The 14975-nt window shown below is 37.7% G+C and overlaps 1 protein-coding gene across 1 annotated transcript in view; it reads right to left on the bottom strand.

Annotated features, from left to right (window-relative positions):
• sgcz (sarcoglycan zeta) overlaps positions 1–14975 on the bottom strand; it is a gene marked incomplete at both ends in the record, with an annotated part of 315437 nt that overhangs the window by 3295 nt on the left and 297167 nt on the right. The window contains one exon of the mRNA XM_081362220.1: positions 11455–11578. Coding sequence (XP_081218346.1) covers positions 11455–11578 — 124 coding nt within the window. The remainder of the gene's footprint in view (positions 1–11454; positions 11579–14975) is intronic.

The following is a 14975-nucleotide window of genomic DNA, read 5'->3' on the forward strand; positions in this document are numbered from 1 at the left end:
AAGAATCAAGGTCCTAGTAGCAAGCAAGCTTAGCGATAGTTTAGTTATCACGTAAGTTAAGTAAGGATTGTATGTTTTAACTAGCGGCTGGATGTTAGCTAACTTTGTTATTCAAGATACAAACACATAACGTTAACGTTATCCTATCTTGAATAACAACGTATCTTGAATAACAAAGTTAGCTAAAACAAACAGCTTAAAACTGTCTAACTAGTATAACTTCACAGTAAGGTTAAAAGCAAAATTTACCTTAGAGCACACACAAGTGTGCTTGTTGATCCTTGAGGGGTTTAGCTGACTGTGAGGACGTCCACACACACAGTTTAATCCAAAGACGACACTTGTCAGGATTTGACTTCGGTTTTGGGAAGGGAACAAAACGGACACCCCCCTCCAACCTCTCTGGGAAACGCGTATCTGTGTTACAAATGCCCCAGGCACAACGTTTAACCATATTTTTGATAAAACTATGACGGTAATAGCCTGCCGAGACCAAAAATATGAGACGCCTGCGTTAAAGTCAATGGAGCGCTGTGAAAAGGTGTCGGACCTCTGTCGGAGTTCGTTCTTGGCTGGGCTGTGATTGGTCAATCTACATTCTAGGGTGTGGCTTAGCCAAAGGCGAATTACGTTCAGTGCTAATTAAACTGCACTTTTTCTGTAAATGAATTTGCTCCTTTAAAACTATTTAGGCCCAAACCAAAAATTTGTTTGCAGGTGCCACTGATTTAATGCAATGAAATTGTACGTCTGTGATTGGTTACAATACTAAAACCCACTACAAAAATAAACAAAGATTTTTTTTTTTTTTTTTTTTTTGCAAAATGGAACTTAAATGTAATACCATCACAACTGCTTCATGATTAGTTATATTAATCAATCTTGATTATTTAATTAAATATGCCCCCTCTTTACATGTCCTTCTGTCTCCGTTCTCTTTAAGGAATTTGCATTTGTCCTCTAAATGCTTTTATCACTTCATCCCCTTCATTGCCAAATTACTAAAATTCTATTTTGGCATTCGTTTAGCCGACATGTCCTCATGCATTGTGTCACCTAATACCGGTGAGTGCCGCCTTGGCCCAAAACAGACCCTCAAATCCAATTACATTTTAAACACTCTCCCGTTTTCTGTCAGGAGACGGAATTCCAGAATTTTCTGAGATATGGCATGGCTAATGATACCGCCCGCTGACAGCTATCATGACCCCTACTGAGAGACACTATGAGAAAGAGGGGCAGGGGGGGCAACCAGCGGGAGCAAGAGAGAGAAAGAGACAAGGGAAAGAAGTCGGAACGGAAGTCATTTAGGTCATCTTATGAAGGGATTAAAGATGGCACCCTCCCCAAATGAAAGTGTCTGTATGAATTACTGTCAGTCAACCATGGGATAAAAACAGTTGGTGCGTTGTTTACAAACCTCTTTCCGTTCTGGAAACACTATCGGGGAATGTGTGTGTGTGTGTACACTTGCATGTTTATATGTGTAGAGAAGGCCAATTATAGTCGGTCCAAACATTTTTTCATGCATGATTTCTCCCATGTCACAGCTGGATGAGGAAAAGCAGCAAATGAAAATGAACAGGTCGAAAAAAGAGCTAAAGGTGGGAAGGATGGGGAGGGAAATGCAGCTGATGTGAAGAGGTAAATGAAGGGCGGGGGATAGAAACACATACAGGTGACCCATCAGACTTCACAAGGTCATTCGTGAGTATCTCATACCCCATTACGCTCTGGAGATGAGCAGAGTCGCATGCTATAAAACACAAACAGATCTCTTTTCTTCTTGTCTCTTTGACCATGGCAATCAAACAATTATAGCGCACAGTTGTTGCACGTTTCATTTACTTCTGGACTTACTAATACAAATTGATGGTTTGAGCACCCAAAAATAAAAAGGTTTATGGACCTGGGGCTGCATACTTGTCTTTCCCATTATTCTACAAGGGTCAAGTATCACAAAAATGCCCCAATACAGGTGTCAGTATTCTCAATTATTTTTTAATATTTAGTTTCTTGGCTTGAGTGTGTATATTGTGTAAAGGGATAACTAACCAAAATGAAAATTCTGTCATCATTTACTCAGCCCCATATTGTTCCAAACCTGTATGATGATCTGTGGAGTACAAAAGATCATTTTGAAAAAATGTCTGTGTTCTTTGTCCACAAAATGAAATGAAAGTCAATGGGATCTAAAGTTGTTCTGAATGTTGAATGAATAACAAGATGAAACACTCTAATAAAATATCTTCTTTCGTGTTGTGATGGAAACAAACCTCAATACTCAAGTGGGTGATACAGTAACCTTGAAATATGCATTCAATTAAACTGGATGTGTTCTTTTTCAGGCAGCTAGCTATACACTTTTCAAAAGTTTAACAAACTTTGTTAAACATAATCACAAAGAGAAAAACACTGCTTGTCATAACTGTAATGGACTAAACAGTGAAGAAAAGCTGGTCTAAAGTCAATGGCGCAATATTTTTTTTTTGTTATTTAAAGAGCGTGTTAGTAATATGCGCATATAGGCGGGTACACAACGCACAGTCTATTTCAGTTGCCTCAAAATAGGAACACGCCAACAATGCGCCTGAAAACACCTCGTTTTCAGACCAGCACACCCAGCCCGTTCTCATCCTAGGGCGTCATATATTGACGCTTTTGACATTTCGTCGACATCGAACGCACATGGCACCCTTTAGCGTCAATATGAGACGCAGATAGAAATGGGCCAGAAGGCGCCTCCTAGCGGTCTAACCCTAACCCTACACCAGACCTAAACCTAATCATAACCGAACAAAGCTCTGAGCGTGTCAAATTGATGCTAAAGGGTGCCATGTGCGTTCGATGACGACGAAATGTCAAAAGCGTCAGTATATGACGCCCAAGGATGAGAATGCGTTGGCACACCCATGACTGAACAAATGGGCGCAAATTGCTATTTAAACAACTTGGCGCAGGACGTGAAAATGATAACTGCGTCAGGCTGAAACTAAAGAAAAACACCTGTCTCACCTGGCACCGCATTGCGCCAGGTATATGATAGGGCCCTATAAGTTTCAAACAGAATAGTTTTATTCTCTAATGCTTTAGAAAACCACATACTGGTACTTTCTCTTATAACGGTTGATACCTACAGCCTATGTGCTGATTAGAGGAATGGTATAATGTGACATCAAAAACATGTTTATATTTAAATATGGCTGACAGAAGAATAATATACAATTGACAAAAGAATTAAGAGAGGAGAGCAACAACAGAAGGATAAGCCCGAATGGAGTTGGCACAAATAAAAACACTCCAAAAACTAAATTTTCCCCCTGACTTTTAGAGCCATACTTTAAAAAAGCGCCGCTAAGCACGACAGAGAGAAGTGCCATGGGACTCCATACTCCAGAATAATAGAAAATAAAACCTCGCCGCCATCACGCAGAAACAACCCTGGGGCAAAACAAACCGCTGGCAGTAATTTGGCTGTTGGATTATTAACCTCATAGGATCTACCCCCTCTCTCCTGCACTACGGGGCTTCTGATAGATTTGTCTGCTGATAGATGAGCTTGCTTCGGTGGCAGGGCTAGTTTAGGATCGTTTCTCTCATTACTTTGTCCCTATCACACACCTTAGTGGCTTTATTAAGATGCATGGGTTTAAGGGCTGGTCTCAAATGGACGCCATATTGGAGCTTTGCACCAACAAATGAAACATTAGCCTAGTACATATGCCTGGTTCAGCTCCCCTGTCTCCTCGGCTTGCTGACACCATATGTATCTATATCCACCGCCTCATTGGCTGGCTGAAGTGAGAGGGAGTGTTCAGGTGGAGAGAATGGGGGATTTACTCCACAGCTGCCATGTAACACAAGCACAACAACAAAATAGGTACTTAATTTCATGCATGATGATGATGGTGATGGTGTTTAGCGTAATGAAAACCGATCTAGTTGAGGGCTATGCTGGGGTAATCATGAGGATATACATAGCACTGTTTTTATCTACACTTTTATCTGAATATCCAATAGTTGATTTAACCTTGTGTTTAACATTTTCATCTAATATCAATACATTTCATGTAATATAATTGAATCTATATAAACAGTTCTGTTTAAAAGTTGAGGTCTTTAAGATTTTTTAAAACAAATTGATACTTTTATACAGCAAGGATGAAATAAAATGATCAAAAGTGACAGTAAATATTACATTGTTAGACAAAAACCAACACAGCCACATTGGAAAAACGTACCTGTGGCAACATTTTATCAAAATGCAAATACGAACCAATACGTTCATATCGTTTCTAAAAGAAATTAACTCTAGAGGCAATAAAACGGCAAGCACTTTTAATTGTTTTCACACACAATTGGGCAGATTATGGATAAATAAAGACTTGTTTTCAGGTGGCTCCTTGCACAATTATGGTATAACCTCAAAACACTTTTTAGCATAGTGCATGATTTGTAAACAAATATATTTTGGAGTTTGCATCGCTTAACCATGAAAGACGAGTCACGATATACAGTAAGAGCTCAAAGTCCCCCCCCCAAAAAGCTAAAATCCCATGGTTACGATTACATTTTTATTTCGCATTTGCTTTTGTTAACACTATTGGGCAGGTTTAGGGTATAATGTACTGTAGGTGTACGTTATTTTAAAACGTGATGGAGCATTAATTTAATCTTTTAGCGCCACTCACCGGACAGTTTAATTCAGAACTGCAGTGATACATAGAAACTCTGACGTAATAAAACGTTGTCATATTCAAGTTCATCGGTTCCAAAAAAAAAAAAAAAAAAAAATGCTTTTAGTGCCACTCACTGGACATTTCACTTTGAAACTGTCGTTAAAGGGGGGGTGAAATGCTATTTCATGCATACTGAGTTTTTTACACTGTTAAAGAGTTGGATTCCCATGCTAAACATGGACAAAGTTTCAAAAATTAAATTGTACGTTTGAAGGAGTATTTCTGTGCCAAAAATTGTCCTTCCGGTTTGTCACAAGTTTCGGAAAGTTTTTTTCGAGTATGGGTCTGCGTGACGTCAGATGTAACGGAATTTCCTTATATGGGTCCTAAGGGCACTTGTGCCGGAAAGCAGCAGGCGCGCGCGCATCCGTAGACCAGAGCAAGAGAGCGAAAGCAGTATACCTCATCCAAGCGCTCTGCTCGGCTCGAAGTCAATGTCACCAAAGAAGTGTGTTTTTGGTTGCCAGGGCAAGACAACCCTGCACAGATTCCCAAAGAACCCAGCATTAAGGGACCAGTGGATGGAGTTTGTTTTTTCAGAGCATCATCAACGGAGTTGTGTAAGACTGTTTGTTGCCTGCATTTCGACAATGATTGTTTTATAAACAAAGCCCAGATCAACGGATTTGCAGATCGTCTAATGCTTAAGGATCGAGCAGTCACAATGATAAAGGTTCGCGGTCGTGGTTGGAACCGGGCGGTGAGTAAAACTGCTTCAAATGTCTCTGTGTTGTTAGCTCGGCGCGTAAGCACAGCTTTAAGCCCAATTTATACTTCTGCGTCGAACTTACGCCGTAGCTACGTCGTAGGCTGTGTGTAGTGCGCGTACCTTTCGGCGTACCCTGACGTGCACCTCTCCAAAAATGTAACAACGCGTCAACTCTACGCGGACGCAAGCGCTGTGATTGGTCTGCTAGGACCGCTCCCTCGGGTTTCACACGCTCCCTCTGCGCGCGTGAACACGGACAACGACGCAGAAGTATAAACGAAAACCAACGCGTTGCCTAAAGCGTAGAGGCTCCGGCGTAGGTCCGACGCAGAAGTATATAAATCAGCCTTTAGCTTCGCCCACACGGCCCGCCTCCAGCCGCTCGTTTTTTTCCGGAAAGACTCGGTACAGCCTATCTTTCTTTTATAAATATAATAAAACTAAAAACTTTTTGGAGATATGAAGGATGCAATACTACTCTATAGGTACTCAAGATTAACAGGAGATTGAGTGAAAATAAGCATTTCACCCCCCCTTTAAACATGCACGACGCAACATAGGCCTATTTTGCGTTTTGCAAAAATGTTGCCACAGGTAAATTCTTCGAATGAGCATGGGCTGACAAAAACTATTTTAAATAAATGCAGTTCTTTTGAACTTTCTACCTTTCTCAGTTATTATGCTTTATTTCCAGATTCAATCATAGTCTCTTTCTTACGTACTACACCATGTAGGCACATGCACACTCTTCAAAAATGGTGCTTTAAATCTCTGGACAAACTAGGCGTACTAGACGTACATGACATAATATATATATATATATATATATATATATATATATATATATATACATATTCAAAATAAAATATATAGATTATACTGAATGTCAACTTGCTTATTTTGCTCAATATAAGGATTTAATAAGCCCAAATGTCATGCAAACAAGACACTATGCTTCTAACCACATGTCGGAAGCTGACGTTCCAACCACACAACTTTTTGCGAAGCTGTTTGCAAATGATCATTGGAACTATGGTTTCGGGAAACACCAACTCATTGAACTATGTTGATAACAACAGAACTTGCAACCATAGTTTGCTAACAATGCTTCTGGGAAACGCACCCCAGGCAACAAGTTTGGCCTGTTTTTTTTTTTTGTTTTTGTTTTTCAAAAACACTTGTAATTTGTTTAAAGGATCATATGTAGCCTATTACTTGGTTAAAATGACTGCACCTTTAATTGTGACATACAAAGCTGTGATGACTTCAACTAAAGAAATAGCATTCAGGATCTCTTCTCCCTCTCTTTCTTTATCACGAGAGCTATCAGAGCACATACAGCAGTCACTTCTCATTTCCCTTGATCTTAATGGGCAGCAGGAAGAGAAAAGGCAATAGGACATGGACCCAGTCAGCCATTCTCCTTTAATTCTCTCACCCCAAACTTTTTAACATTGCCCTCTTAAGAGTCAGCTGCTGACAGCATTGATTTGATTTCTCGTCTCAGCTGTCTAATGCACTTGATTCTCTTCTCCAAATTGACAGAGGCATCTATTTTCAGCGTCTCTTTCCTCTGGAGAATTACAAGGAGAGATGGGGGCAAACAGGATGGGATTGTGCTGATATGAGCATTTGTTCTAAATTACTGAGCTTGTTCATAAAGACGGAGGGAGGGTAAGAGTGAGAAAGAGAGAGAGAGAGAGAGAGAGAGAGAGAGAGAGAGAGAGAGAGAGAGAGAGAGAGAGAGAGAGAGAGAGAGAGAGAGAGAGAGAGAGAGAGAGAGAGAGAGAGAGAGAGACTTTTTAACATCTATTTAATTACAATCTATTAACACAAAAAAACATCTTTAACACATTATTTCATAAATACATAAAAAATCAGCTTCTTTTACAACAATACATTACATCCTCCCTCTTCATTGACATAAAATATTTCCAACACCCCATAAATAGAAGAAAGATTCAGTATCATTCACCAATTCATAATACTTATACTCCATAACCAGCCTACTTTTTACTACATTTACTACATACTACATTTTTCTCTTTCTTGTCAGCCAAACTGGCCTTACCAAATAAAACATTAATATATATATATATTTGTAAAACTAAAACCTAAATGATGGCTCAAGTCTTTTAACACAACAATAATTTTTAATTGCCTTGAACATCCAATAAATATATGAAAAACTAAAAATCCAATGAGAAATCCTCCATTGTAAATCTCCACACTACAATTGGTTTCTTATACAATGTTCTCTGACATCCTTTTGGAGAGGCCCCCGATTCAACAAAATTAGTCCATTTGGTCTCTGGAAGATCTTTAAATGCTCTTAAATTTAAATATTTTACACAAACAAGATAAAGTGACTTCTTAGTTTTAGTGTCAAAGAGACCAATTTCAGGTGTTGTAAAAGAAAGTAATCTTCCATCAACCTCCTGCTAATCTCCTACATTTAAACCCACCCTGATGCTGGGGAATACAGTCTCAACCATTTCTGCTTGCAATGGTATTACAGTAAAAGACCCCTGCATTTCAGCTACTAATTTTTCAACAGTCCGAACAGAATGAATATCAATCTTCATGGCAAGTTTTTCTGCAGAAATCCATTTGTCCCTTGACCGAAGATGACAGATTTGACATATTCCTGCTTTAACCAAGCTTGCGCAGACACCTTTAGATTTTAACATCACACTAGATAAAACAGGATTAAAAATCAAAGAGTTGTCGCATCGTGATTTGCAACTGTTGCAAATCCATTTGTTCTTTGCCTCAGAAGTAGTGCGAGCACGTGACGTCAAAAATAGAACGTGCATCAGTTTACTGTCGGGAATTTGTTGTGTTGCGTCGCATTTAGTGTAGACAGCATCACTGATTATAATGGGTTCTATCTGCTTTTTTTACGTCGCAACACTCGTGTATGCAGTACACGTGGTGTATACATGGTGTAACTGACACTTTTCTCACATGTACTATTGTATTGGAAGAATATAAGTGAATAACAGATTCAAATAATTCAAATGCACAAATAATATGGATCACTTTTATGGTGCTTTTGAGTCATTTTTAAAGCTCCAGTCCCCATTCACTGTAATTGCGTTTTCAACAGAGTGACCAGGATATTCCCTAACATTTCTCATTTTGTTTTCCACTGAGAAAAAAAAAAAAAAAAAAAAAAAAACAGTTAAGTGAATAAATAACAATAGTAAAATTTGTGTGAACTTTAATGCTTTAAGAAATGACCAAGTTTTACAAGTGCCCATACTGTGCATCAATGACTTTCTCTTATATCACTCCTTACTGCACCATCCTGCTATCTCAGGCACAAAAGAAGAAGAGAGAAAAAAAGAGGAAAAAAAAACTTTTTTTCCCAAAGAGGTGACAGAACAGCATGATATATGACTTGGACTCATGGAAGTTAATTAAATAGCCTGGGCAGTTACTAAAGTGAGATAGGAGAAGGAGAGAGAGACAAAGGAAGACAGAGGGGAAGAAATAGAGCTAGGCAGCTCAACATGACGGCACTAATTTGAACAAAAGGGGGGTGGGGGTGAGCGTGGATAATCTAAACATGTTCAAGGTGCTCTTAGAATTACACTAACACTGCAATTACTGGACAGTGAACTAAGCTTGTAGACAGAGAAAGATGTAGACAGATGAGTGTAAAACAGGTTGACAAAGAACATAAAAAAGCATGAACAAGAAAAAGAAGAAAGATCTGGAGTATTTTGGACGTGTTTGGTTGAGGCAATTATTGAGGACATGATCCGCTCACATCTGACCAGATAGGATTGTGTGAAGTCACATCTACCACCTTAACAATAGGTCTAATGTAACACATATGAGTTGTGATCATTAGATAACTCATTCAGAGCTCTTACATAAGCACTATTAATAAAAAAAAAACTTCTGTGTTAAAGAAAATGTATGTGAACCCTTTGGATTTACTGGGATTTCAGCACAAATTGCTTATAAAATTTGACTTGATCTTCAACTTAAACCAATAATATACTACCAAACTGAAACATGTTTCTGTTTGAGGGTTTAAAAGGTTAGCTCATTACAACGGCAAATTCTGCCATCAATTACTCATGTTTCAAACCCATTCAAAATTCGTTCATCTTTGAAACTTTTTTTTTTTTTTTATAAAATCTGAGAGATTTCTGTTCCTTCACTGAAAGTTTAAACATGTTAAAAGTTAAGACATCTTAAAAGTAATCCATATTAATTGAGCAGTTTAATCCACAGCTTCTGAAGGAAAAAAAAAATCACTTAATCTAATGAACAGATCTAATAACACACACATATTGAGCATATCAAATACAGTCAATGAAAGCTCAAATGCGATTGCTTGATGCTCATAAACAAAACTCATTGGTTCTTGTGGAAGAGCAGGATTGACCAGTGTGCATTGATCAATGTTTATGTGAAGAAAATCATAAATTAAATCTGTTCATCATAAAGTGGACTAAACTGTTCGATTCATATGCAAAACGTTAATTTCTTTATGAAAGAGTGAAAAAGTGTGAGAGAAGGGGAAACTACAACACTTCATTCTTAATTAATTTGTTGACATGTTGTCAAGAATAAACTTGTGTGTTAGTAAGTGCACTATGTGTGGCGAATGATCTGTAATTGACACAGAGTTTTCTAAAGTGCTCACCAACATGACAGAAAACAAAACAAAAAACTTGAGTTTTAAATGCTGAGAGGGATGAGTTACAGTAGTGTGTGCTTGACATACCACAAACATGGACACAATTGTTTTTTTGTGTGTTTTTACAAATTATACAATGGGGTTGATAAGATTTAAAAAATAAAATGTTTTTAAAGAAGACTTTTAGGCTGTATATATCTATTCAAAATACAGTAAAAACAGTAATATTGTGAAAAAAATATATAACAATTTAAAATAATTGTTTTCTATTTAAATGTATCCTGTGATGACAAAGCTGAATTTTCATCAGCCATTACTCCAGTCTTCAGTGTCACATAATTCACATTTTTTTATTGTTATTTCCAATGGCAAAAACAGTTGTAGAACCGTGGGACATTGAACGTTTTAAAAAAGAATTTATTTGAAATAATTCAATTAAATTCATCCTTGCTGAATGAAAGTTTTGTTTTCGTAAAAAAATCCAAGGTAGTTAAATCCAAGGGTTCACATACATTTTCCACCCTGCATTGTGAATGTTTACAAAGTGAGTTCAGTAAAGACAACATAATTTCACCTGTAATGGTGTGTATGTTATTTGTTTATGCTGAAGTTTCTTGTTCATCAGAAGCTGTAACCTTTTTGTTGAATCCATGATGGCAGTCCTGGCTTAAATAAAGGTTCCAACAGGGTTTTTTTTTTTTTTTTTTTTTTTTGCAGTAATGGCAGTACATTTTTAGCCTGACTACGTCAGACTTCCTACTTCCGCTCAATTTCATTTCGCTTCCGTAGTCAGTCTGAGATAGCAGCCTATCTTTCAGTTTTCCAGCGGCCTTCGGATGGCCGGGCCAATCAACGAACAGAGGGCGGGCTGAGAGCCGTGACGTAGACGCTGATTGTACCGTGGATGCGTAGATTTACTTCACATAATCTGCAAAAGTCGTTCACAGCCATGTTTACTCCGGTATTTCGCTCGATGGTTTTGTTTTCGCATCATACATGTGTTTACAGTGGAAGTTAGATGCGGCTGAGCATGCGCATAACACACGCCATAACCAAACGTCATGTGATTGGCTTACGGGTAACCAATGATTTTAAACTTCAGACAAGCGACCCCCGCGAGAGACAAAACACTTCTCTATTATGCCATTCCAGACTCTGTCTACGAAGCAAAGCGAAGTAGCAGAGTTTGGTATTTCCAGGCTAGTACATTTTTGGGAGACAGAACAACCTTTAGTGCAATGGAAAGGTTCCATGGACGTTACAAGTTATTCATGAAACTGTAGATCCTTTTTTTTAATATTTTTGACATCTGCATGTTTTACCCTATATATACAATTCCACATACTCACCTCTCCTTCTGAAGACTCTAAAGTGAGATCTTTCCTACAAGAAGCTTTGAATTCCCCTACTCCCGCGTTCACTTCAACACCTTTGGGAGCCTCCAGTGTCAGTGTCCTTGTCGGAGACTCTAGCCTGTTAGAAGAAGATAGACTTTGATGAAGAAATGACCACAAATCAGTTTTTAATCACACACAGCTTTCAGCTGGACACATAATAATCAAAACCTTTCTAAACTTCTCTCTCATGAAAAAAACTCTGATTCATTCAAGTGGGTCAGATTGTTCAGATGACTCACATCAATTAAATTATTAAATTACAATTAAATGATTTGAGGCATTTTTATCTCTTTATTTTTTAAAAAAAAAACAGCTTTTATATTATTTATTTTTTTTCTAGTTGTATTTAGTATTGAAGTTAATGATATCAGCTGTCATCCCAGTTGAGGTCATTAATTTATAACCCTTAGTTTACAGTATGTGCCATAAAAATACAGCCGTTAGTTATGGTCCTCTAATCTGATTGAACAAGCAGGGCTTCGAGAGTGCTGATATTTAGTATAACAATACTGGAACATTTCACTTTCCTCAACGATGCAGACTAATTAAGGCCTTCATATTCAAGGTCTATTTGGTGCTATATGAGACTTGTGAGAGACGAATAATGTGCAGATTGTAAAGAGCGAGAGCATGGTTAGAATAAAATAATCAATATGAGATCTGTCAGGGAATGAGATAACTGAATGAACTGTCCACTTTAAAACACTGAGAAAGAAACATTAGTGATCAGGAGAGAAAAAAATAAAATAAAATAATATATATATATATATATAATGTTTGCAAGTCTGCAACCCATTTTACTTCTGTACTGCGGACAAAGCAAAACAAGACAAAAGGAGAACAGGACTTTATTTTATTGATCTTAAACGGAAGTCATAGTGAAAAGTGAGTGTTGCAGGGCAGAATAGAGCCAGAAATAAATAAATATTTGCTATTTTCTAACTATTTGGCTATTGGTTGACATTATTCATAGCCTGCATGGTCTATGTGATGTCAACAAAAAAGGAAAGTTGCCATTGAATTAATCAATGTATTTCACAATTTAATTAAAGGCACAGTATGTACGTTTTGCCATTAGAAGTCACTTATTCAGAACAATAACAAAGGAGCAGCTTGATGATGTCGTGTGTCGTGAATGAGTGTGGAGTCATGGGAGTTGTCGTCTTCACCTCCACAGCTAGCTGATGGAAAGCAATCCGATGGGACTAAAGGCAGAAATCATGTTCATGGATGAGCTAATGTATTTTTAAGTTTTATTAACGTTACTGTGGTATAAGGCAGGGCGGGACAGAGAGCAATGGGAGTGGAACAAGGCCGGAACATAAACTTTAAACTTTTTTTTTTCTCTTTTCTGTCCTTCCTTGTTCTATCTTCTGAAATGAAAAAAAAAAAAAAAAAAAAAACTCAATCTATACAATCTTCAATAAAGCAGCAAAACAAAATATCTTAAGTGTGCAGAGAGTGGACTTGATTTTATATGAAAGATAAGAGAGGCCAGCTTTAGTCTCTTATCTGCCTGATTCATTATTACGCTAGCAAATTCACCCATTCAAACATCCATCTTGACCTTTTCTGCCACTCTCACAAATGTATGTGTCGGGATATTTGTTACAGTCATTTGAAAAGCAATGCATAAATATGACTCTTTAGAATTTTTAACTAACTTCATATTTATACTCCTTTTGCCTTCTATTGCAAACCTATGGTCTTTGTTCAGAATACATTTGTGTATGTATTGTATGTGTATGGTGTTCTGACTGGCAGCATTCAGGTTTACTGAGCTAAAAGAGTTCTAGAAAAAGATTTCAACAGTGAATGTTACTGTGATAAATATGTAATATATCTGCTATTCACACTGTGAAATTGTAGCTCAATAACACACCAGTTGCAAAACTCAAATGTTGTGCATGTATGCCATTTGAATACATATGTAGATCTGAAGCATCTGAGGTTGAAATCAGATTACAATCTTACGATTTGAAAATCTTATGCATTACAAGGTTGCCTTTTATAATTTGACTTTGGCTGCCACAACATGTCAGGCAATTTCTAGGATGCACTTTTGACGTGACTAAGATATGTAAATAGCTACAAGTACATGCTAGGAGCCTTTGCAGTTTAGTCTATAGTCTAGTGAGGCTAGAATTTGAAAGTGATTTCAGACCTAAAAAAACAATTTCTGTAAAAGAAGCTGTGCATTGTCAAAGTTTTATTAACATTTTACACACATATACCCTGAATTCCACACTGATTTAAAAAAAAAAAAATATATATATATATAAAAAAAAAAAAAAAAATTTAAACGTACAAAAGTAAAACGAATTTTTTTTAAATGATGAACCTCCCTTTAAAAAATGTAATTGTTTCTTTTTTAATACCTTGTTTCTTACTTTTGCAAACCTTTCCACAATGAGCCACCAAATGAGATTTTCTCCTCTCATGAGTTTGTGTGCTTCGACGTATCATTTATCACTATGCTCATGGTCACAGAAGCTGGGTACTGACTTTTGACTTTTGAGAATAAGACCAATGATGACATTAAGCAGCTCAATACCAACAGCTAACCTTTGACTTCATGTTCCTCTCTGAGTATTTACTTTTGGTTGCAGCCCTTCAGATTGATGAATGACACTGTACTATGGGTAGATGAACATCAGCCAAAGCCAAAGATGAAAAAAGCGTTGCATTTGACATTTTCAAGCCTCCCTGAGTTTTAAAGCTCCTCTCTGTGAGATTCTTACTTACTGGGCTCCATGATGTTATAGGATAAAACCAAGGGACCAGGGCTCTTAGAAACTCATTTAGAAAGTTACAAAAGTTGTGCAAGTTAGTTTTGGCGGTGGGAAGAGAGAAACATTGAGACATAGCTGCTTTACAATAGTTTCATCACAAGTGCACAACATTGCTGATAATGGGGCCAAAAATAGGGCTTTCAAGAAAGTTCACTGGAGCTCTTGACCCTCCGAGTGGGTTTCCTCTATAGCTCACTGAGCTCTTGGCCCAATGGTCCATTTGCTGTCTTCAACATTCCCTGACAAATCCTCGAATCGGTCAAAAATGACTTTTTGTAGTCCGCCCGTCTGCTGTGTGAAATGTAGCTGGGGAAATTGTGGCTGGCAGCAAGACCCTGTGAGAAAACGTAAAGCAATTTCATGCCCGTGCTCATCCATTGCTGATAATTTAATTGATAGTGATAGAACTGGGGAACTGGTATGGGCAGAGAGTGAAGCAGGAATAAGGTAGATCCACTGGGTATCTAAAGCACTGCTGCCGCGAGGAAGGAGGTTACAGGTATAAAGGAATGATATTGTATCTTATTTCACTCCTGTTGAAGAATATCATTCACTCGAGTGAGACCATGTGTCTTGGGAAGGCACCACTTCAGGTCCACTTCAAACCAAGATGAAAAGAGACAGGAAAGAACGAAAACGATAGAGAGTTAGATAGTAATTTAGAATGTTGTTCACAAAAAA

The sequence above is a fragment of the Scardinius erythrophthalmus genome (assembly GCF_964197995.2).
Source record: "Scardinius erythrophthalmus genome assembly, chromosome: 3".
NCBI classification, from domain to species: Eukaryota; Metazoa; Chordata; class Actinopteri; order Cypriniformes; family Leuciscidae; genus Scardinius; species Scardinius erythrophthalmus.